Source organism: Melanerpes formicivorus, unplaced genomic scaffold (assembly GCF_026170545.1).
Source record: "Melanerpes formicivorus ecotype bairdi unplaced genomic scaffold, bMelFor1.0.p_v2 SCAF_2, whole genome shotgun sequence".
Classification (NCBI taxonomy): Eukaryota; Metazoa; Chordata; class Aves; order Piciformes; family Picidae; genus Melanerpes; species Melanerpes formicivorus.
Genome location: NW_027142354.1, coordinates 27,751,200 through 27,775,785, shown reverse-complemented (window position 1 = coordinate 27,775,785; position 24,586 = coordinate 27,751,200). Strand labels below are relative to the sequence as shown.

Below are 24,586 nucleotides of genomic sequence, written 5' to 3'. Positions count from 1 at the left end.
TCAGTTTATGAAGGCCATTGAGACTCTTGAACGTGTCCAGAGAAGGGCAACGAAGCTGGGGAGAAGCCTTGAGCACAAGCCCTATGAGGAGAGGCTGAGGGAGCTGGGATTCTTTAGCCTGGAGAGGAGGAGGCTCAGGGGAGACCTTATTGCTGTCTACAACTACCTGAAAGGTGGTTGTAGCCAGAAGGCTGTTGGTCTCTTCTCCCAGGCAACCAGCACCAGAACAAGGGGACACAGTCTCAAGCTGCACCAGGGGAAGTTTAGGCTGGAGGTGAGGAGAAAGTTCTTCACGGAGAGAGTTGTTTGCCATTGGAACATGCTGCCCAGGGAGGTGATGGAGTCACCATCCCTGGAGGTGTTCAAGAGAGGATTGGATGTGGCACTTGATGCCATGGTTTAGTAGTCATGAGGTCGTGGGTGACAGGTTGGACTTGATAATCTTTGAGGTCTCTTCCAATGTTATTGATCCTATGATTCTGTCTCATATATAGTTAGAGGTGATGCTTTTCCAGTGCTGCAGCAGTAATAAGTGATGTTTGAATCTCCTCTTAAAAGACTGTTAAATTCCTCTTCTCTTCAAAATCATCATCTCAGATAAACTTTTCTTTTTCTGCATAAGCTATTCAGTTCTACCTCTCAGTAAATCATAGTCAGTCCTACGTATCTCAATAAGTTGACAAGATGACATGCAGTACCTGATTTTCCAATGTTTAATGTAGGATTAATCTTTGTTTAATGGGAATGAGGTATTTGCATCTAGTATCTAATATTGCATATGTACTCATATTTATGAAAGTTTTTTATTTTTAAATAGTAGATATTATTACCTTCCTGTCTTGGTTATTTGTGTTTCTTTCTATTATTTTACTGGTGAATCTTGTGTGTGTGTCCCAGTGTTTTAATTGCTTAAATTGTTCAGTCTTAGTAGTAGTTGCACTTAAAGTGGAAACTTCACTGATTTCCACAGGATTTTATGTTTTGTAATTGATTAACTCCTGGAACAATTTCTCTTTATTTTGAATGGAACCCTTAAAACAAAACTGCATAATGAATTTATGAATATATTTATACTGAAATCACAGCAATTTAGAAAAGCATCTTGTCGACAGAGGTAGTTCTGTTTTAAGGAATACTAACTGAATATGGCAGAACTTCATATATCAAAACGTATTTTCAGATTTTTCCATGCTGTGCAACATTGCTTCACTTCTTGTTCTAGTAAAGCTTTCTGTACATCACAAGGAGGAAATATGTCTCTGAAGATAATTATGTTGAAATAAAATAACATCTGTAATTAGCAATAATAATGAAAATTAGGTCAGATGCTGAATGTTGTGCCACCATAGGATATAATTCACTAAGAATTATGCTTTACCATAGCAAAGTTTGTCTCCTCAGTGTTGAAGACAGTCACTGGTAATGCTGCACTTGGCAGAAAGTACTGGCTTCAAATGTACGTTCTGTGTGACTAATTTTTCAACTGTGTATCAAGAGTAAACTTGTTAAATTTCTCTCTGCTTTCTCACTGAAAGGAAGCTGAAAGATAACAATTCTATTGGACGGTCTTTTGTTGAATGTAAATGCATCTTTATATGCTGATAATTAAGGAAGGCAGCTTTTTATGTTTAGAGCTTTATGACATTTCTGGTAACAAAACATACTTGGCACATGGCACAATCAATTACCAACACACTTCAAATTGCCTATTGATGACCATAGTAATTTTGTCAGACTGTGAACCTGGATTTAATATCATGCTACAAAATACTGATCTTATTTGGTAAAGATGTAAAAGTTAAAATATTTGGTAATGAACTATTGGAAATGTTAATATAAATACATCTTTAGTAATAGAGAAGTGTGGTGTGAAGAACTGAAGAGAGAGGCAGGCTAGGAGAAACAAGCATTATGCTTTTTTAAATTCTTCAGAATTCCTAACATTGATATTTTTTTTTTCAGTGATTTAAGAATTTCACTTTGGACCCACAAACACTTTCATAAATATAAAATGTTGGAGAAAAGTGTTCAATTTAAGTAAGAGTATGCTGTGTCAGGAGACAAGAGCACTATTGGTTCTCTTGCTAAAAACATCAATTCTCTCAACAGAGTGTATGATGATATTGATGCTGTGTCTACATCAAGTCCACTCCAAACTTCTGTGAGGAATACCATTGTTGAAAGCCAGCAAGTCTTGTCCAAAGAAGATTTTCTGAAACTGATGCTGCCAGACAGCCTCTCTGTGGAGGAGGGGAGAAGAAAGGTTAGCTACTTGCCTGTTCATCTCTGTGTATCTTAGATAGTTACCTTAGAAATGAATTTCTGATATTCCCAAAATTGTTATAGAGAAGGCAATATCATTTTCTGCAAGCTAAGTATAATCTATAGGGATGCTATGAATACTGATCATGAGTTCCAAAATACAATTTCCAACAATATAAAAATGATGTTCAGTTTGAATATATATGAAATAGAGTATTTGTTAGAGATCCCTTCCAACCCCTACCAATGATCCAATAATTCCATATGTCTTTGCTTAGCTTGAGCACAGGACGTTGCAGTTGAGCAATTTAACTATAATTTCAAAGATTAAAAGTAACATTTTCAAGCTTGGATGCCTAAATATGTACACATCATATGATATGAAGGCACATGAATAAAAGCCTGCTTTTTTCTGCCTTTTGATACTCAGTACTGACAGCTCTTTCTGAAGTCTGAATCACAATGTAATGTATTGGTGGTGGCTATTCAAAAAACATAATTGTCAGTGCTAGTGGAGAGCATACATCAAATCTTTATAGTATGAAGACAGTTGGTAATACATAAAAGTTCACAAAAAGTGGATAGAGAAATTCTCCCCAAAGTGTCCATGATTATGAATTCTGTGCTTAATGTGGAATAAAGCACTGAGCAATTAAATGACCTGTGATAACTGTCCCACTTTGATGTTAACTAAATGCTCGCCTAACCCACTATGTTTATGCAGTGTGTTAAACAACATAATCATTGTGTCTGAACAAAGTACCGTATGGGAATCCTGGAAGTGCAGAGTCAAATTTAAAATTCAGGTCATGTGTATTTTTAAATGTGCACTATGTTAAGTATGCATTTTATGTGTTTGAATTCTCATGAGTAATGTCCTAGAGGGCTATATGATGTATGATTGATACAATAATTGGTTTTCTGTGATGATTTCAAGAGCTGCTGATGTTTCTGTCTACCTGAATAAGAAACAACAAGGAATAAGGAGGTGTAGCCATCCTGAGATAAATTTCTGCTATCCTCTTCCCCTTGCAAGACACCCAAACAAAATCTCCCTAAGTAAGAGAGACCGTAGGCCCGGAATCACAGAGGATCTCCACTTCCAGGACTCAGTAGTATCCAGTCTTTGATTATGCCTTCACATCTTGGTGTAGATGAGTCAGTTGTCTTTGACAGCAAAGCTAGGAAAGAATTTTCTGAATAGGTGAGATTCTTCAGAACCAAATGGCATTCTTAATTTGACTTGATTTTACCTTTTTCATAGACCAAGGAATAATGAGCCCTCTTGGTAATGTTTAATTTTTGCTGCACCCTAAAAGGAAACTCTGTAAAGCTGCAACAATTGACATTCAGCATTGTTGGATAGCTAATTAATACTTTTCATAGACAGAAGATGTGGTGTAAGGTGGAGGAGTCTTGAGTAACAGCCAAGAATTGTAGCAGGCTGCTTTTTGGGAATCTTGAGTGCAGAAAAGAGGATCACAGACCCTTCCATTTGGAGGGTGGAGGCTTTTGCTCAGTGTGGTCCCTAATTAAGCTTGCAATCTTCTGATAATTCTTTAACCACTACTTATAGAAGGACGCATATATCCATTCATTTAAGGATGCTGTGTATGTCCTCATTCATTTAGGGGTGATGTTTGTGTTTATTTTTTTGGTCATTGTATGGATGCACTAAAATTAAGTTTTGTCTAATTATTTCCACACCTCATATATCTTTCAGGCTGATCTCTAGAACTGACATAGTATTGTCACAGGTTATGTTGAATCTTCTGCTATTCACACCATGATGCCGTCATGGCAGCACAAAACAAAAGTTCTGGCTAGAGCAAAGTATCTTGGGTCTTGAAGTTCAGATTGTAACATGAGAGGTTTCCTCTTCTGGTTTCTGGGTTTGGGGTGTCAGTCTCTTCTGCTAGATTTGGCATAGGATGGCAGGAGTGAGAGGTTAGCTTGCTGCCTTCTGCTTACTGCTGCTTTCTACATTTTGCTGCACTGTTTCTGCAGATAGACAATCTGCAAATTGTGCATTGTTACCTCATTTTTCTCATTAAAGCTCTTTATCTCAAGCCACAGGTGTTTTTTTGTGTGTGTTACTTTCTCACACTTCTATGTTGAAGAGAAACAGGTGGTGAACCCATTACAAGTATTTTGATGCTTTCCTACATTAGAATCTGACTATCTCCCTCAATTTTCTCAGGGACACAGTTAAGCCTTCAAACAATCGAGCATGTTCTGTATTGCCATCAAGGTAGATGCTTTCCTGAACTAGCACTATGGAGTGTATTTAAACATTCCATAGAGACTGCATCTTGTGGCATGACTGAGTGTATTCCTTTTTAAAGCATTTATAACTGAGCAACTTTTGTCAGAAGTGTAACAACGTAAATACTTTCAAACTGACATTATTTACTGTTTGAAAAAGCTATTGCTTTTAAGCGTGCGTCCTGCATATGAAGTGTACAACTCATAATTAATTACAAGGAAAACAGGTCAGGACATTAAATTGTTCTGTGCAGAATAAACCAGTTAAAATAATGAAGGCAATTACTGGTATTGTAGATGTGAAGTGTAACTATTTGCAGTGCTGATGGATGACTTATGAATTGGAATGACCCAGTTTTACAATACAGTAACATCTTGGTTTACTACAGCTATTTTTTGAAATGTATAAACAGTTTTCATTGAACTTTCTCCTCTTTTCTAAGCCTATTCTATGATACTGGGAGAGGAGCCGTGTCTCCAGTCACTTTTGTCATCAGTGAATAATACTGTGCCATATAGGAGTTCAGAATGTTTTACAGTAAAGCATAGTCATTTCAAATTAAAATCAAACATTTCTGTGTATAGTCTTGAATAAATGTTGCCAGAGTGGGTAACCTTGTATGTATTTCTGAAAAACACTGCTGCCATAAGGATATGGAGGTTTCATTGAACATTTCAGAACTAATGAGACTATACAGTTTCCATAAATTTATGGTGATGCATTTCTAAATGTGATGAGGAAGGATGAAAATCCAGTTCAGTAACCCTTTTGAGGCCCCAGTAGATCTGATACAGTGGAATAAAACTCTGATCTTACTGTATTAGCTCAAGAATTCCAGAATGCCTGCCTAGAAAAGTACTACCAAGAACTGGTGATGGGATATGACTGTGTGAATTATTTTAATATGTGATTTTATATTTTTTGATATCTAGTTTTCATTTTATGGAACCCTTTCTCCACGGAGGACACTTTACCGTACCCTGTCTGATGAAAGTATATGTAGCAATCGAAGAGGATCCTCATATGGTAGCTCTCGCAGTTCAATGCTAGACCAGGCCTTGCCAAATGATATCTTGTTCAGCACTACTCCACCATATCACAGTACATTGCCTCCCAGAATGAGCCTGACACCTGGGATGGGAAATCTGAGAAGTAAGTGATTGTTTCTGTCATTGCCAGGTTTGGAACGTTTGTTGTAAACTCAAACAAAAATCTAACAATATTTTATGATTTGTTTAAAGTGAAATTATGAGATGTCAAATCAATGTTCTGGATGTCCCACTAAAAGCATATTTGGTCAGCAGTATGTGCTTATTCTTGCCACAGCGATCAATTCAAATTTATCATGTTTGGAGATAGAATTTACTTCCCAAAAGTTTTTCATGAGACCAGTGATAGGCAACAAACATTTTTCTGAAGATATTTCTTGTTACCATTTTATTCTCCAGTGGTGACTTAATTAAGCTAGGTATTATTGATTTGGGTTTTGCGCATCCAAAATACTGAAATGTTCACAAATATATTCAAAACAATAAACTGCACAGCTTCTATTTAGATGATCCTTTTGATAACATCTTGGAAGGAAATGTGTAATAGTTGTTATCATCTCCAATTTCAAAACTGGATTTGCCAATACTGCTTCTTAATCATGCTAATGTTGACTTTTTGTTGTTGCTGGTATTTTTTTTTTTAATGCTGAATTTCTTCAGCTCTCAATTATTTTGGGTTGATCAACTTAGAGAAAAAAAAAAAGGGAACAGACACACACTTCTTAGTTTTAAACTTTTTTAAAGTTTTGACTTTAGTATTGAATCAGAGCTGACCACAATTGCAAAAATTGTAGAGTGCTTATGGACTCTGAAGTCCATAGTGAAGAAGCAGTGCGTAGATTACTTGAAAGTAGGAAGGACTTTATTAGGCAGATTTCTAGAGAGAAATAGTAATTAAAAAGGGACCTATCATTTATCCTGTCCTTCAGGAACTAGCAGTCACTTAGCTTTCATAAGTCATAGTGGCATCAGCTATGAGACTGAGTTCTGGCCAGTAACCACTGGTTAATTTTAAACTGATACCATTAAATTGCTGCTTCAGGTGGTACTACAAGCTTGGTGTACCTTTTGCCATTCTAAAAATATTCTTTTATCAGAGTAAAACTCTACTATAAATACAATACTACAAGATCATTTGCTTTTACTTAGAGCATAGAGACCCATTTTCTTCTACTGAGATTAATTCAGTAGATTTTGTAGTCTGCAACATATATAATCAGGCATCCTGAATGTATTTTATTCTTACACTGTGTTAGACCTGTGATTTTAGAGACATGTCTTATAAATATTAGTGTGCAGTGGGATCAAACCTTCAGCATGCCTCCATGCCAGCGATTGACACAAGAATTAATGGTGTATACTCAAGCTGTACAGTGCTCATCCAGCAGTGAAATTTTATTGTTCAGTTTATTAGTTCTGTCTTGAACATCTTATTTTCCATTCTTACTGCTTCTTAGATACAGAAAATTATTTATACACATAGCTGGGAAGGAACATGAAAATAGTATCCTGTCAATCAAAATGAAGCTGTTTTGTTGGTATCTATGGTAGTTCATGCTATTTTCCTGTAAACCCCTTATTTTGTATTACAAAAGTGCCTTTCAATGACAGCAATATAGGATCTTTTGTAATGGCTATTTCAAGGATGATTTAATTTGTTTTCCTAAATACACTCTCAAAACAAACATCATGACTTGCTGACCTTTGTTTTCAAAATAAGATTAGTCAGTATCCTCATATAAAAAACTAACTGTGACTCTTGTGAGGAAGGTTTTTTGTAATCAGTGCCTAGCAGGTATTTGCATTCTGTAGCAGTCATGATGTGAGAGGTTTATTTTTCATTTATAATTTCAGCTTGAGGTTGTAGTTTCATGTCTCAGGATTCTTAGTTGTCACAGTAAAGTCTTTTGCAAAATGCATGCATTTCTGATCTTTAAAAGAAATTACTGATATTTAAGGTTTACAGAAACCTGTGTAAATAGTGTGGTTTTGGCTGGAATTAATTTCAGGAAAGTATGTTCTTGCATGTTATTACCCAGCACGTGGTACACAAAGTATCATGGCAGCACCTAATCTTGTGAGATACCTCTAGCAAGGCACCACCAAAACTAAAGCATAATAGGTAACCCCAAGGGTCTCAGCTTACTAGGAAATCGGTAATTGTCAAACAGAATGAGCATGCAAATATGGAAGAAGAAACTTTAACTGTGTACAGTGTTGACTGTTAGAAGGACATTAGGAAATGGAGCCATAGGACTTTTTATTTTTTTTTTTTTATTTTATCACTGGAGTTAAAGTGAAGTGAAAGAGGAGTTGCTTTCAGTAAAGCCTCAAATGCAAGCCCTGTTGAGTGCTGTTGATTGCACACAGAACACAAATGCGGCTGAGGATGGAACCTCATTACTCTCTACTGCTCCCTCAGAGGAGGTTTGAGTGAGATTGGGATCATTTTCTTTTCACATGCAACAAGTGACAAGACAAGGGGAAATGGTCTCAGGTTGTGCCAGGGGAGGTTCAGGTTAGATATCAGAAAAAATTTCTTCACAGAAAGGGTTATCAAGCAGTCGAATCGGCTGCCTAGGGAGATGGTGGGGGTCACCATTCCTGAAGGTATTTAAAAGATGGATGTAGTGCTTAGGCCTGTGGCTTAGTAGTAGTGGTCTGACTGCAAGCTCGAGGCAATTGGCTGGACATGATGATCTCAAAGGTTTCTTCCAGCCTCAACAGTTCTGATTCTATGACTTTTAATTTAGCAGAGGTCATATATCTGATATCTCTGGAATTTTACATTAAAGGCTAATTAGGGACATTAAAGATTCCCTAACAGACACCACTCACTTCACATGGAGTGATTCTAGCATGCTATACATGATTGCAGGTTCAGGTCTATCCCCGTTTTGCAAACTCATGGCATCTTAACTAACAGGGAAAGAACAAGAACCACTGATACTGAACTACTGTAATAACACAAGTCAGAAACTTGGAAAACACATGGAGGCTGTCTGGCTGACATCGCAGGCACAGGTGGTCCTCTACTGTTATGAAATACAAAAAGCAGAAAGAAAAATTTGGGAAGTGATATATTGGCATGACATGCCTGTGCTGTGAGGAACAGATGCAGGTGCAGTATAATTCAGAGAAGAGTCACAAGGAAGGAAGTATTTTGCAATGGTACACTAACACATTCGAAAAGTTCTCATATCATAATGCAATAGGGAACAGGCTGCCAGAAGTGCAGGTAATGTATCTTCAACAAAGTTATTCAAGTCTGGCTTACTACCAGTGATGTAGTCACTCTGTTGTAGAAAGTCACTAGGTTAGTGAGGCAGGACTTGTGTTGGCTGTCCCAAATCACCTCCCTGTCCTCCATGTGCTTTAGCATACCTTCCATGATCTTCCTGGCCAGAGAGGTGAGGCTGACAAGTCAGTAATTTCCAGGGCCCTCTTTTTTACCGTTTTTAACAATGGGCACAATGTTTACCTTTTCCCAGTGATTTCATCTGACTGCCAGGACTTTTCAAATATGAAGAGTGGCTTTGGACTACGACACATAATTCCTTCAGGACTCTGAGATGCAACTCATCAGGTCCCATAGATTTATGTATGTTCAGGTTCCTCAGGTGGTCCCTTACAGTGTGAGGGACTTTACCCTCCTGGTCCTCACCTAGTGGTTCAACAATTTGGGCGGGGTGAGGAGCAAGGTTGCCAGTGAAGACTGAGGCAAAAAAGTTGAGTAACTCAGCCTTCTTATCTGTTGACACTTGCTCTCCATTCCTGCTCATTAGAGTGGGTATGCTTTCTTTAACCTTCCTTTGCTGGTTATATAATTGGTGATTGCAGAAGGAAAGAACAGAAAGCAGACAATGGGATTTATGTCTGCATGTGACTTGATATGTTCGTTCAGCTGCAGCATCTTTTTAGATGATCTACTTGTTAGATGACATCTGTATTGAGCACATTAAGTGAGGAGTACTTAGATTATTTTTCATGATCTGCAGTCTGCATAAATGTAGCAGTTCCAGTTGAAGCAGGATACTTGCCTTGAAAGTTGAAACAGTTAAGTTAGGTGAATCTTTCTGTATAATTAGTTAATCCTTGAATACAGAAATCTGGAGTACTGATGATAGGCTGATTGAACCCTGGAAAATGAATTGACCAGATATTTCTAGCACAAATAAGGGCAGAAAACTACCTTATAGTTTTACTGCCAACCATAAAAATAACGACAATTCCTAAGTGTAGGAAGAGAGTAGTGCAACTGAAAGGATCAACAACCACAAGATCAATGCTTTTCTGCCAAAAGGAGTACAGAAAAGAAAACAATCTTTAAAACTGAAAGACAGCACTTACACTGTTTCTCCAAAGGAAGTAATGGGTAAGTCTCTGTTGCTTCAAAACCAGTCTTGTGGGCAATCAAGATAGCGGCCTACAGGATTAGCCGCATCCTCCTGGGTGCACAGAGGTGGACACATTCAAACATAATTTGCCAGCTTTGTAAAAATCAGAATGCAGCAGTCATGCAGAGAAGAAATAGAGGTAACAGTAGTGTAAGAGGATCAGGGAGGAAATTCAAATACAGGAGACAAGAGTGCTCCTGAAATGCAAGCAACATTCTCTGAAAATCAAAAGTATAAAGTGGTGTATGTTAGTAGAGATCCTTTCTTCCCCTTCTCCCACCCTCATGCATGAGAACATGTAATTTTTATCTTGAAAATTAATTATTCTGTGGTGACATACTTATGCCTGTTCAGGTATTCCACTTACAGTTTCAGTCATCAGCACGAGCACTTGCGTTTTCAGAGCTATCAGTATTGAAACCTCTACTCTGGCAGGCTTTCTGCATTGAGCTGCTCTGTCAGGTCTCATAGAGGACCAAATAGGATCCACCCTAAAATGAACTGAGGGTCTCGCAATGACAGTGCATAATGAAGGATGACTACTGGTTAATGTATCACTTCTACACTTTAATTTGGAAAGCCAGCAGAATTCCACTGGGAACAGGCATCTTCCTGACAGGTTTCACAATCAGCATTTGTAGGCTGATCACACAAAAGCAAGGGCTGTCCCTTGGGGCCTGCCTACTGGTCTAGAACAAAAAGCTGACTTGCCAGCTTTTCAGATAAGGCATTCTTTCTGTTTTCCACAATGGTGGTGTGTAAAGCATCTGTAATTGCATAAATAAGCTTTTTATAATTCCCAGGTCATATGCAAAAGCACAGAGAATGCTCTGATGTTGAGCTTCCAATGTATTTGCAACCTAAGGTAACCTTAGATGATATTTTTGTATCTTTATAAGGAACTGGGAAAAAAAATCTTAGAACAGATGTATGGGTAGAATATAGTTTACATTACATTTTCTATTTCATATAACATCCACTTTTGCATACTAATAGTGGGTATCAAGAAAGATGTTTCTATACCTATTTGTCAAGCTAGTTCCAATTGTAATATGACAATACCGCATCTTTCTTGTAAGTTATAGCACAAGATAAATTCCACAGTAAGCAGGATTTCTACTTCGGACTTTTGTTTTTTTTTCTTGTTGTTCTTGGACTCCTGCTGAGCAATTTCTGTTACAAATATGTATATAATGTGTGCTGACAGAACATTGCACATCTCCTTTACTTTCCTGTTCCTGATGTTATTTTTAAAAAAATAAAAATCCAAGCTTTCCGCAAAGAATATGAGATGCTGTAGTCATTGCTCTGTGCAGTAGAATGTGCTGGTACAGGCTACAGGTTTGGGATTTTTAGCTCAAAATCTGAAGTGCAAGTGGACTTTAGTTTTCTTTTTCACTGGTATCAGGACAGTGAAAGCATGCCATTTTCTTAAACTACAGTGTCTGTTCCACTTGTGCGTGGGCATTTTTTCCTTCATTGACTTGGGTGTTAGGTGTTGCCCTGGGAAAAAATATTCCTCAGGAATGTTACAGTCTGAATCAATGGAATAACTAGATACAAATGTCCTTCTGAAATATTTGAGGAAAAAATTACTATTTTGACCTTTCTATTTAATAGAAATAGGTATATCTGAAGGAAAATTGTACCACTAACTTAATGATTAAGATGAAATGTCATTACAAATAACATATCTGGTTTATGTGGCTGTTCAGCGGTTTTCATTTTAATGTGTTCACATTGATCAGAGTGAAGATTGCCATGGATAATAAGGAGAGCATAAAACTGTTTAAGATGTATGTTTGTGGTACCTTTCTAAAAGACTGCATTAAAAAAAAGGGGCAAAACAAGAGAGCTGTGTTTGAACTAATATTATAGTGTATACATTTCAATTAATATGCAATCTGTCTACAGTATACAGTGCATTACAGCCCTCTCTGGAGCTTAGATTGGCACGCAGCATATGTCCTTGGATATACAGCTGCAATTATTAAACTGATAAGGTAGTATTTTCATCGTGAAAGTGAGCTTTGGATATAGCCTAAAATTTATCAATGCATTAAAATTAAAAAACAAGTGATATTTTTAAAGCTGCTTCTGAAACTGAAATATTTGTTTCATTATAAAACTCTCCAAATAAATATATCTCGTATGTTGTTTCACAGCCTGTATCTTACAACTTTTCTGCTCAGTGCTTAGGTTTAATACAATATGCTTTAAGAATGGATGCTGCTCCTCAGACAGCATTCACATGAAAATGCAAAGGCCACCTTGTGTGCAAAGTGGCATAAAAACTCTTTAAAAACCCTGCCCATCTTACTCTGACAAAGTCTGAAAATTGTTCTACCCATATTGAGTATTGAACAGAAAAACACAGAAAAAAGAGGAATTAAATAAGCACTCTTTTTTTTCACAGTTCATTGTAATAGCTTCAAAATTAATTGTACGTCATTGTTATAGGAAGACTAATTATTGTGTTTATTGTTTAGATGAATTCTGGTTCTCAGATGGGTCCTTATCTGATAAAGCCAAATTCAATGATCCTGGCCTGATGCCCCTGCCAGACACTGCCACAGGGCTAGACTGGTCTCACCTGGTAGATGCTGCACGAGCGTTTGAAGGTAACAGGAAAATTTGAATAAAGATCAATGTTCAGTATATGAACTTTTAACTATCTATATATATTGCATAGCCACATTTTGAATTACAAAAATCCAGTATTTGCCTACGTAGCCCTTTAGGGTTTTTTGGCACTATCACTTATCAGTATGGAAGATTGTCACTGGAAATTTGGGTTATTCATTCAGCATCTTTCTTAGAGTTCATCCATTTAGGGGCAGATTCAAAGCACCGAAGTTAGATGTTTAAAATGAAATTAGAAGTAACACTCCCCTGAGTTTATTGTGTTTATGAATTTGTATGTGTAGCCCAAATGATATTGCAATCTCTCTGTTTTCATAATAAGCCCTTGAAAACCAGCAAAAATGCACACTGTATTTTCCAGTAGCACAACTTGAGATGCAGGATATAGACCAGGCTTGCATTATTCAGTATTCAGTATTCCTAAGATTGGAAGAGACCTCAAAGATCATCGAGTCCAACCTGTCACCACAGACCACCTGACTAGAGTAGGGAAGACATTACTGCCCACTGCAGGCTTGAACTCACGACCTTCCCATTAAGGGTCTGATGCACTAACAATTATGAAATTATAAGACCAGGTTAACTAAGAAAAATTCTCATTCGCCTCTCCGAGAGCTAACCCTGCGCAATGTATAAACACAGAAAGGTGGAGGTTGGCTTGAGTGTATATATATGAATATATACAGTTAAATATTTGCGGCCTATTGTTTCTGAGGAGTGTTTTGGCTAGGTCACTGTGCTTTCCTGAATTTTGTGACATTTCTTAACTGATATTATTAATGAATGTATGAGAAATCTGAGGTATCTGTGAATAAGTATGATGTTACCACAGTCATCAGTATACTAAAATACAGGTTTTCGGTTTGAATGATGGGATGATGTTCAGTTGGGTTTTTTAAAAGCAGTCATGAGTAATCAGTTTTCTAGTACCTGATTCTTTCCCTAAGTATTAAGAAATTAAATTTCAATTTGATTCAATACTAATGTAAATGACATTGTTAAAAACCCAACCTAACAACCATGCTTAGGAATCTAAAGTATTGTTTCCTAACCTGGTCAACTGTGTGTGCATTCATTGCTATTCAGTACTATTCAAAGGTGCCTGTTGTAGCTGTCAGGAAATACCATGCTGCTGAGAATCTCAGGGAACATCCTGCTATTTATTATTGACTTATTAACTGAAAATAGACTTGGATCAGTGAACAATTAAATCTACAATCTTACACTTGAAGAACATACACAGTACCAACAGGAGTTCTAGAAAAGTCTAACAACTGGATACTGCTAGTACTAGTACACAACTGATTTGTTTGCATGCTTTAATGTTTTTAACTGTTCAATTTTAAATGAACATACATCCTGTTTTCTTTCAATAAACCTGAATTTGTGCAAGGGCAGGTTGGATGAGGCCTTGAGCAACCTGGTCTAGGGGAAAGTGTCCCTGTCAATATCACAGGAGTTGGAACTAGATGATCTTTAAAGTTCCTTCCAACCCAAACCATTCTATGAATTACTTTATCTTGTATTATCACTTTCATAGGTGATTGTTCAAGTTCCAGTTCAGCTGACAAAAAGATCACTCTGTACTCCTGTATTTTTAGCTTTCTTTGAAAACTTCATGAGAATTTCATGAACTTCACTACTTAAGATCATGATGAAAAAAATTCCACTTTAGTAAGTGCTATGTGATAGTAATTTCCATGTGAATTTGAGAGCAAGAGTTAGAATATAGCTATCCACAGTAGGCTATCCTAGAGAGGAGTAGTATTAACTTGCTGGGTTTTAATTGCAAAATCTTACATGTATGTACATTTTGCTAAAGAACCGGTGGTCTGAGTTGCAACACAGATAATTTTAATGGGTTTACTTTTTTAATTATTAGAAGGATTTCAGTAGTAGTAATAATCTGTTTAGTATGAAGGAATGTAATTATTTTCTGGCTAGGACTGGGATAGATACATCTGTGTATTTATGTTTTGGAAATGGTTTCACTATATTCATAGTGCTGTAATTTGACATTTTTACAAGGAATGGAATTCTTAATCCCTTCTTCAACTTTCTTTATCCTGTTTTGCGATTTGAAAGGCATTTAAAAAAGAATGACTGGTTTGAGCTTCTAGGGCTGAAGCCCACCGTATGTAGATTTACACCTCTCTGCCCCATAGGGAATAGAGTCAGGGGAAGGTAAAAGGGGTCAAGAAGTCTTGAACTGAATTGGAAGTTAAAAAGTAATTTTAACAAAAACTAAAAGGTTATAAGAGAAGGGATGTACATGGATATTGGTGTAGGGAATAGATACAGAAATAGATACAAAACCAGAATTGTCAATGGAGTAGGCCCCACCATGTGGCAAAACAGTTCCCAGCCAGCAAGAAGCTCTCCACCGTACTGCAAAAGTGAAAGCAATAAAAAGCTCTCTGGAAGTTCCTGCCTCTTAAATAGAGGTCCAGTGGGTTGAAAACCCACTGGAATTGAATTCCACCTTGGAGTTCAGCAGTTAACCCGTAACCTACAACGCCATGTATCACTAGGAGGGAGTGTATTATGATGTGAATTAGCAGATGCAGTTCCCTCACATATTTCAGTGTTGTTGACTTATGAGTTGCTTCTATTTACTATTTTAAAATAGCTTGGAACTAATATTCCAAATTCTGTCTAGTGAAGAGACTGTGGACAATATAAGTTTGTCCAATTCTGAATATAAAACTGCTTTGATCTTTTCATTAAAATGAGTGAAAATGTGATCACATTTTATGTAGGACCATCTATAACCTCAAAAACCCTCAATATAAACAATGCCATCCTTGCCTTCAATGAAAAAGATCAGAAAGAGGATAGGAATTGTTTCATACTGGTATTTCAAAACGTTCTCTTGTAGAACTCAGAAATAAGACTTCAATTTTTCCTTTGTAAAAGGTCTTGTCTTAATACCAGTTTTACACTTACCATTCTGATTCCAAAGTCAGGTTTTTTTCCTTTGTGATCTCTCTATATCTCTCTGTATGTTGATCAGTACAACATTCATAATGTGGGCCTCACAATCCTTCATCTCTCTGTCTTAAAATACAATTGTATCTTGATTAATACTAAATACCACCTTTTTAGGTGCTTGTAATGTTGGCATTATTTTGATTAAGAATTAAATATATTAGCATGATTTTTTGCTACCATCATCTGCACTCAGAGTTTACTCATGGGTCTACTAAGAATAGAGGCCTCATTTTTGAACATTTGACTAGGATGTTTATTAATTAGTATTAGCTTTTATCCAACAGAAGCTTTGGTCTTAGGTAGAACAGGAGATTTTAAACTGTGGTCCGTGAGGGCAGAGTTACTTTTTTGTCCTTGCTGAAAGTATAATGATTCCCCCCACTTTTTACTGCCATTGCTTGGCAAGAACTTTTATGGGAAGTGGAATATTTACTTCAAACTTTCCCTGAAAATTCTCTCTTATTCCTGAAATAGGTCTTCATTGTGCAATGGTGAGTTATGCAGATGTTAACTCCACAATATTCAGAACTGCATCAGTAATGGATTTTACTTAAGCTCTGTTGTCGAGGATCAGTGTCCACAAGCTGGAGCACAGTGCAACGTTAGGTCTTCACACTGCATAGGAATAGTTATGACAGATATTTTCTCCAGAGGTCATCTTTAACATGCAAGCAGTCAGTAGCAAGGGGTATGCTTGTTCTTTCATATGTGGATGCTTCTAGTTCTCTTACTTTGGTGGCAGCTGCAGAGAAAATAAGTAGGGAGCACTGACATTGGCCTTGACCACAAAAGCACATTGCTGGCTCATGGTCAACCTTCCATGCACTGGGACCCCCAGGTCTCTTTCCACTTCACTGCTTTCCAGCAGGTCAGTCTCCAGCCTATACTGGTACATGGCGTTGTTCTTTCCCAGGTGTAAGACTCTATCCTTGCCCTTGTTGAACTTCATTAAATTTCTCCCTGCCCAACTCTCCAGCCTGTCCAAGCTGAATGGCAGCACAACCCTCTGGTGTGTCAGCCACTCCACCCAGTTTGGTGTCATCAGCAAACTTGTTGACAGTGCACTCTGTGCCCTCATCCAGGTTGTTGATGAATATATTGAACAGCATTGATCCCAGTACTGACCCCTGAGGGACTCCACTAGATACAGGCCTCCAATTAGACTCTGTCCCATTGACCACAACTCTGACATATTCCCTTCAACCAGTTCTCAATCCACCTCACTACCTGATCATCCAGACCACACTAGCTGAGCTTTGCTGCAAGGATGCTGTGGGAGACAGTGTCAGATGCCTTACTGAAATTAAGAGAAACCACATCCACTGCTCTGCCATCATCTATCCACCTGGTTATGTCCTCATCAAAGGCTATCAGGTTGGTCAAACATGACTTACCATTGGTAAAGCCATGTTGACTGCTCCTAATGACCCTCTTGTCCTTGATGTGTGTAAGAACAGTGCCAAGGATAAGTTGCTTCATCACCTGTTCAGGGATGGAGATGAGGCTGACCAGTCTCTAGTTACCTGAGTCTTCCTCCTTACCCTTTTTGAAGACTGGAGACATATTTGCCCTCCTCCAGTCCCCAGGCATCTCTCCTGTCCCCCATGACTTACCAAAGATGATGGAGAGTGGTCTGGCAATGACCTCTGCCAGCTCCCTCAGCACCCTTGGGTGCATCCCAACAGAGCCCATGGATTTATGGATATCCAGATGACTTAACTGTTCTCTAACCCAGTCCTCATCCACAAAGGAAAATGTCTCAATTCATTGCCTCTGGTCTTAGCTTTTCTTGCAATGTTTTTGAAGAAGCCCTTTCTGCTGTCATTGACATTCCTCACAAGGTTGAATTCCAAGGAGGCCTTAGGTTTCCCAGTAGCCTCCCTACATCCTCTTGCAGCTGTTTTATGTCCCTCCCAAGTGGCCAGCCTCTCCTTCCATGATCTGTGGACTCTCTTCTTCCAGCTGAGTGTGCCTAGCAGTTCCCTACTTAACCATGCAGGTCTCCTGGCTCCCTTTCTCGATTTCTTACTCTTTGGGATGCTCTGATCTTGAGCTTGGAGGAAGAGGTCCTTGAATGTTAACCAACTGTCTTGGGCTCCTTTGCCTTCTAGTACCCTGTCTCATGAGATTTCCCTTAGCAATTGCCTGAAAAGGCCAAAGTTGGCCCTGCTGAAATCCAGCTGTAATCCTGCTTGATACTTTCTTCCTACCACACAAGATCCTGAACTCCAGCATCTCATGGTCACTGCAGCCAAGGCTGCCCTCAACCTCCTGGACTGTGGGAGGACAGAAAAGTCACTCAACACATTGTACTTCATTGCAAGGACCCATGTTTTTGTTGTGTGCTGAAATAATATGAAAATATTGTGAAATTCTGCATTTAAAAGTGGCTTCCTGTGATTCCATTAACAGCTCCATGTACCTAGTTTTGCATCTGCTTATTTCTGTCAAGATAAAGATGCTTTTAAGTACTACTGCAAAGATCAACCTGACAAAAACATTTTCTCAGCTTGCAAAATAAACCAGCCAAGTGCCCCTTCTCTTTAATTAAGTTTGCTCAGCAGAGAGAGAAAAATGCAGATTTTTTTGTTTTTAATATTACAGTGGAATTGCCTCTGAGACATGTTACATGTCTCATGTTGCTGATCATAAAAAAAAAATTGCAGTAACACAGTATTTGTTTCTGGGTTTGTGTTCTCCAGTCAGGTGGTAATGAAAATGTGAACAGTATAAAAGGGAAATCAATAATTAGACATGCTCTTCAAGCTGATTGTTTACACAGTCTTGTTTCTGGCCTACATACTTTGCTTGATCTGGGAAACTAGTTTTATTTTTTCTAAACTAATTATGTCTGTTCAACTTCAGTTTCAAATCTGTAAGTGATGTCATTGATTATGTGTTTGCAATTATATTTTTACCTTGTCAGCACATATCAAAAAGTAGTTTATATTTTCTGTGATCCATCGCTACTCAGAAATAAGTATTAAAGTAGGGACATTGAACTGTGATCTTTAAAAGTGGACAAAAAATTGCATACAGCCTTTCTTCATTATATTGTAGAATGAATTGTCAATCTTAGCTATTCCCTAAAAATGTTAGTTTAAAAAAAATCTCTTTAAAGAGTTTTTTAGTGATTTCCAATTTTTGTTTGGTAGAGCTTTCTAAACCAACATTTCCTTTCTAGTTAAAATGACCTGGTCTTTATTAATTGTTTGGGTGCAGGGCTGTCTTTTATGTATTGTGCCAAGGTCTTGTGCCACGTCACAATATAGGGTATTGCTATTAACAATACTTCTTATGGCCTCTCATGCTTTTAATGTTGATGTTGTGTAAAAATGGCATTGCGTGGCTGGGAGTGAGAGCCAGCGTGCGTTGCATGGGGAGCATCCCAGTGTGCACTGTATGTGAGGGCCACAGCTGCTGCAGTGGAAATGGACCGTCTTGTTTATAGGAACGTTCTAAATCTTATTCCAGGTTTTGACTCAGATGAAGAATTTGGGCCGTTCTGTCATCACACGCCGTTTCTAGGTGATGGTCTGGGATTGATGACTTTTGCCTTTTGTAAACTTTCTTTGATATCTCTTATGTTTGCACGTTTGCATGATAATGCAAGCTTTGGGCCTGCTGGGGGGTAGAGCAAGGGGAGAAAGGGCAAGGCAGGCATGTGTCGCCAGAATTTATACAAGCCTATAGATGTGGATTTTGTTTGACAGAAGTAAATTAAATCAACCTCCACAGAATAAGTTGGGTTGCGTTCGTTTTTTTTAAAGAAGAAAAATTTAATGAATGCATCATTTACTCCTGTTCTGTGCAATGATGATCTGCATGGCAAACTTCTATTACGTGGTGACTGACATACTTTGGCAACCACACTGTATATCCATAGGTAATTACAGCTGTGCTCGTTAGATTATGTTCTAATGGAACCTGGTGTAGAAAATAGCCTGTCCTAGTAACATATAACAAAAACTCAATTGATAAAAATAGTGTGAATTTACCAGTTTTTCAAGTATGCAGATTGCAATTAGGTTCTGCAAATCCTTGAGACAGTAAAACAGCCCAAGATGAAAAGATTTCTGAGCAATCTGGTGGCTTTTAAGTCCATGGAAAATGCAAACCATTTCAACGAATTATTGTTGTCATTGTTTGGGGCCCTGAATTCCTCAATGGTTTTCTGCAGATTTCTTCAAAACCAATTTATTGTTCATATTAGCATTAAGTGGTCCAAACAAATATGTGTTATTCTGCTGACAGACACAAAAATTGTCTTTGGGGTTGCCTTTGGATGCAGGTGTGGGGAAGCCAACTAGTTGCAATATACTTTGTATCTGCTGATTATCTCCAAAGTTGTGATGTAGAAACCTACATCCATTTCTTTGTCTGAACCAGGATGATAGCTGTAGTGGAACCTTTTATTTTGTACATATGTCCAGCTTTAAGCATATCCTGATGTTACTTTTTTACAGATCAGAGGGTAGCATCTTTTTGCACCTTGAATGACATGCAGCAAGCTCAGGGCTTGGAAGGAACACAAGATTTACCTTTGGATGAGAGTCCCCCAGATGGAAAAGATTTCCTTGAGGCTACTGGGTATTTCAGAATTATCATGCATTTCTTACAATAAGAAAATATTGTTCTCTTAATGTTGCATGTCAAATTGTCTATATGCATGTTTCACTGATACTTGATGGCAGACCTGTTACCTTGACTGACTGTTTAATTTTGAAGAATGTTGTTTCTTGTAATCCATCTCTCAGCCAGTATAGGCAGATAAAGCTCTCTCCCTAGAGTAGACCTCTAATGCAGAATACAGTTAGATGCAGAGCTTCAGCTAATCGAATGAAAGGAGAAATAAGCATAGCAAATTATTATTACAAAGGGAGAATACAGTGAAAAATTTGACTAGAACTGAAATCAATAATTTCTCTTTTACACAGAGGTAAATTAATCAAAAGAACCTGTAACTGAGGACTGCAGGAAACTTTTCTGCCAACCTGCCTAGTTTTTCAAAATCCTGCAAATTCATCCCAGAGTTCTGGGGAAAATTATTGTAACGGGTTGGGGCAGACCCCCTCCCCACCACACGCAGAAATAACGATTCAGACAAAGCAGATTGCAAAAGTAATGGAAAGTTTAAATAGAAAACAGTGAGTGCGTGCAGAAAGCTAGAAGCACAGTGACAAGAGAAACCCCAAAACAGACCCAAGAAGATCCCACCCCCACCTGAGGGTGCACCCAAGACCCCCAGGGCTCCTCCTTCCACACCCCCCCCTGCCCCACTACTAGTCTCAGTTGGCCAGATGGAGACATCTCCCCCAGTTACCAGGTGGTGGAGAGGAAGGAAAAGAGAAAGTTCCAGACCCTGCCATGGATTTTATAGTGGTGCAGGAATCATGGTAGGAAATACCTAATTTCCTGTGTCCACCCACTGGGCTGGACTTCTGGACACAGGAAACACCCCTGTAGCAGAGGGCACCCAGCCCAACTACAACAATTATTCTTTTTTTCCTTTCTTCCTCCCCCCCCCCCCCCCCCCCTCCCCCCCCCAGCTATCATGCTTTAAAAGAAATACACATCTTAATTAGTTTTGTTCCTCAGCTGTAGGAGTACATGAATAAGAAATGGAAAGAAAAATCTTGCTTGTCAGACTATCATATTTTAATTTGAACCCATTTTATACAAATGAACTTATTTACATGGTAAAGTGCATTTGTTGTAATGACTTGTAAGTTCACATCTTTCCCCAGCCTAGTGATCAGTAACAATTGCGAAAGACTGATGTTCCACTTTGAGCATTGGCAAATCTGCTGGATTTGAGCACTTGTATGAAGCTGCTGATTCAGCTTTGTATATAAAGCTTAATTCTGCTAGACAAAATTACTCACAGTATGGCTGATTTAATCTATAATGTATAGGAAACTGTCCCCCGTAGTGCTCACTGTCACATAGGAAAGGGAAGTTATTCGCAGTTTTTCCTTCAGTCATGCATCGATTAACCTGTGGAAATATTTTTGATGTCTTGATCTTTAAGGAAAATCTTTGTTTCCATAAAGACATATGTCTGTCCTTTACTGGAAATTACATAACTGCAGATCAGACAAAGGAACTCTTGACAGATCTTTTGGTTTACACTAATTGTTGCTGCAGCTTGCTTCAGTTTAATCTAGTCTTCCTCAGAAAGTACTTGTTAACAAATGGGCTTGGCATCCCACTGAGCAGCAAGTTTGACTTGCCTTGTGAGGGCATGTGCAAATAAATCCTAAATCATTTCTTCTTAAAATGAGGGTAATTTCTACCCGATGCTCATGAGAGGCAGTTTCATGTTTCAGATGTTGCAGCAATGGGTTTATATTCCAGTAACAGTCTTGTGCTGATGTTCATTTTGTTTGTGCTTGCCTAACTATGTCTAAAATTCCTTGTTTCCTCTGCTATCATTAAAAGCGTTACTCTGCAAAAGCTTGGGGAGAAAAATCTTAACTAACCCAAACTGAAGATAGTGGTTTCCTTTACAGGGAACATGCTCCAAGTACTTTGACTGGAAAAGTAAACCAACTAGAAGTAATCCTTCGGCAGCTACAAACTGATCTGAGAAAGGTAAGAGTCATGAATTATTTTATTACTCCTCAGCTTTAATAGTTACATCTTTATGTGGAGTTCATCAAGGCCTTGAAAGAAGTACATCAGTTTACCTAGATACTGTAATTAATGAATGGTAGATCCCAGTGGTTGATCAGGATGAGATATAGAAGATCCTCTGGGAATGGTTACGTGAACAAGCTGCCCCAAGGCTACCTGGTTTATAGGTCTTTAATCCAGAATAACAGTCCTACATAGAGTCATACCCTAGAAAGAATTGAGACGCTTGTTCTCCATTTGTGGTACCTTGGATTTAACACAGAATAGAGATATGGACATGGGCGCTATTGCTCTAGTTTTGTCATTCTTGTTGCCTTGTAGTATTTTAGTCATGCAACAATTGCTCTGCATTTCACTTGCTAATTTCTGAGCTGGAGACAATGCCAGAACTGGTAGGAATGAGACTGCTTTTGGCAAGATAGTAATCATGTAAGGAAATATTTTGAAAATAGATGCTTTTTTTTCATTAGTGTATGCTTGAAATCAATTCCTTACAAGTTGGGCTGTCACATAGGATTACTAATAGCTAAAAGCTCCTTATGTGCTTGAATATTTTTGTTAAATGGAGTAAACTATAATTTTTCTATTAAGGAACATCTCATTTTCTTTTTAGTTTGCAATATTTCCTCAGAATGAATGAGGTAGTTGGAGCATATTTGGGGAATTACAGTAGTTGTCAGGATGAATTGGGGAGCTCAGGAAAACATGGCTGTATGACTTGCACAGAAATACTAACAACAAAAATAAATGCTGGCATCACAACTACTCACTTTACCCAACTTGTATCTTTGTTAATCAGGAAAAACAGGACAAGGCAGTTCTCCAAGCAGAGGTACAGCATCTGAGACAAGATAACATGAGACTTCAGGAGGAGTCTCAAACAGCAGCTGCTCAACTGAGGAAATTTACAGAATGGTTTTTCAACACAATAGACAAAAAATCCTAATGTATGGGTCCCTGGAAAATACTTACTCAAACAATGTAACAGCTGTACTTCTTGAATTAGCAGGGTAATACTTTCACTGTGTTCACAATCCATTTTAGGTGTTTCTGCCACGTTCTCTATCCGGCTTTATTCATTTAAAAAGGAGAGTGGACTGTGGTAATCCGTCTTTAAATTCATATGAAGAAAGCAGAGAATAGCAGATATTTGTTTGTGTGCAGATGAATGTAAAAAATCTTTAGTGTCATTTTAGACATTTTTAGAAGATGCTCTGTCTGGGGCTTGCCTGAAGAGGAATATTTGGGGTTTTAGTTCCTGCATTTCAGGTGCACTGGTGAAGATGTTAAAGCAATTTACATTAGCTTGGGCTTCAGTATTGTAAGGAAAAAGAATAACCAGACATATACTTTAATGTTTAAAAGGTGCTCTATTTTTTGTATGTACAGTAGTTTTATTTCCACAGTCCACATTGTCATAGCAATAAGAAGTATAGTGAATAGTCACAAAGCTGTGTTTATAAAATGTTAGCACTGATGTGTTTAACACTAGTTTGGATGCAGATACATTAGAGATTATTTATTTGCAGGAACAAATGGTGCCTGAATATAAACAGTGTTCTGGTTTTCTAAAAATACACATGCCTTGTAAATGGCTCACTGGGGTTAGCCTGCTCCCAACTTCAGTTACTTTTGTATAGTTGATGTTCAGCTAAACAGTTACACTGCTTAACTATTGAAACCATGTATGGTGTGAGCCAGCCAATCTATTGTACAATGCCAAATTTGTTTATCTTTGTACAGAAGCTTTGATCAAGTGTCTTGTATTTAACACCCTTATTTAAGCTTATTTAACCTTAAATTGTTGTTTTTATAAGATTTGATTTATCTGCACTATGGTGAGGTCAGTTGGTTGCAAGTTGTAATATTTTTAGCTTGCCAAGACTGTACTAAGGAGTTCTAGAAAATTCTAACAATTGGATGCTGCTAGTACACAATTGATTTGTTTGTATGCTTTAACATTTTTAACTGTTTAATTTGAAATGAACATACATCCTGCTTTTTTAATAAACATTAAAAATCTAAACCTGAAACATTTTACCCTTGTATTATCTATAATTACTGGCCTAAGTAACAGTTTGAGTTTCTGTTCAGCCCAGTCTTTTAAATTCTCAATCCCAGGGACAGTCCAGCCCTCACAATCCCTTGGTGCCAATGAGGGACCACCAGCATTATCAGAGTTAATGTCTTTGGTATGCCCTGTCCTTGAACACAAGCCCTATGAGGAGAGGCTGAGGGAGCTGGGATTGTTTAGCCTGGAGAAGAGGAGGCTCAGGGGTGACCTCATTGCCCTCTACAACTACCTGGTTGTAGCCAGGAAAGGGTTGGTCTCTTCTCCCAGG

At 38.0% G+C, this 24,586-nt stretch overlaps 1 protein-coding gene across 6 annotated transcripts in view; it reads left to right on the top strand.

Annotated features, from left to right (window-relative positions):
* Positions 1–24,281, top strand: part of SIPA1L2 (signal induced proliferation associated 1 like 2) — a 131,629-nt gene extending 107,348 nt beyond the window's left edge. For 2 of the 6 annotated variants that reach the window (XM_068154304.1, XM_068154284.1), the window contains 7 exons: positions 2,110–2,263; positions 5,461–5,680; positions 12,464–12,595; positions 19,083–19,136; positions 20,075–20,198; positions 22,121–22,202; positions 23,044–24,281. In XM_068154304.1, coding sequence (XP_068010405.1) covers positions 2,110–2,263; positions 5,461–5,680; positions 12,464–12,595; positions 19,083–19,136; positions 20,075–20,198; positions 22,121–22,202; positions 23,044–23,190 — 913 coding nt within the window. In that variant the 3' untranslated portion in view covers positions 23,191–24,281. The remainder of the gene's footprint in view (positions 1–2,109; positions 2,264–5,460; positions 5,681–12,463; positions 12,596–19,082; positions 19,137–20,074; positions 20,199–22,120; positions 22,203–23,043) is intronic. The other 4 variants (XM_068154314.1, XM_068154293.1, XM_068154323.1 and 1 more) reach the window with 3 other exon arrangements.
* The last annotated feature ends 305 nt before the right edge of the window (positions 24,282–24,586 follow it).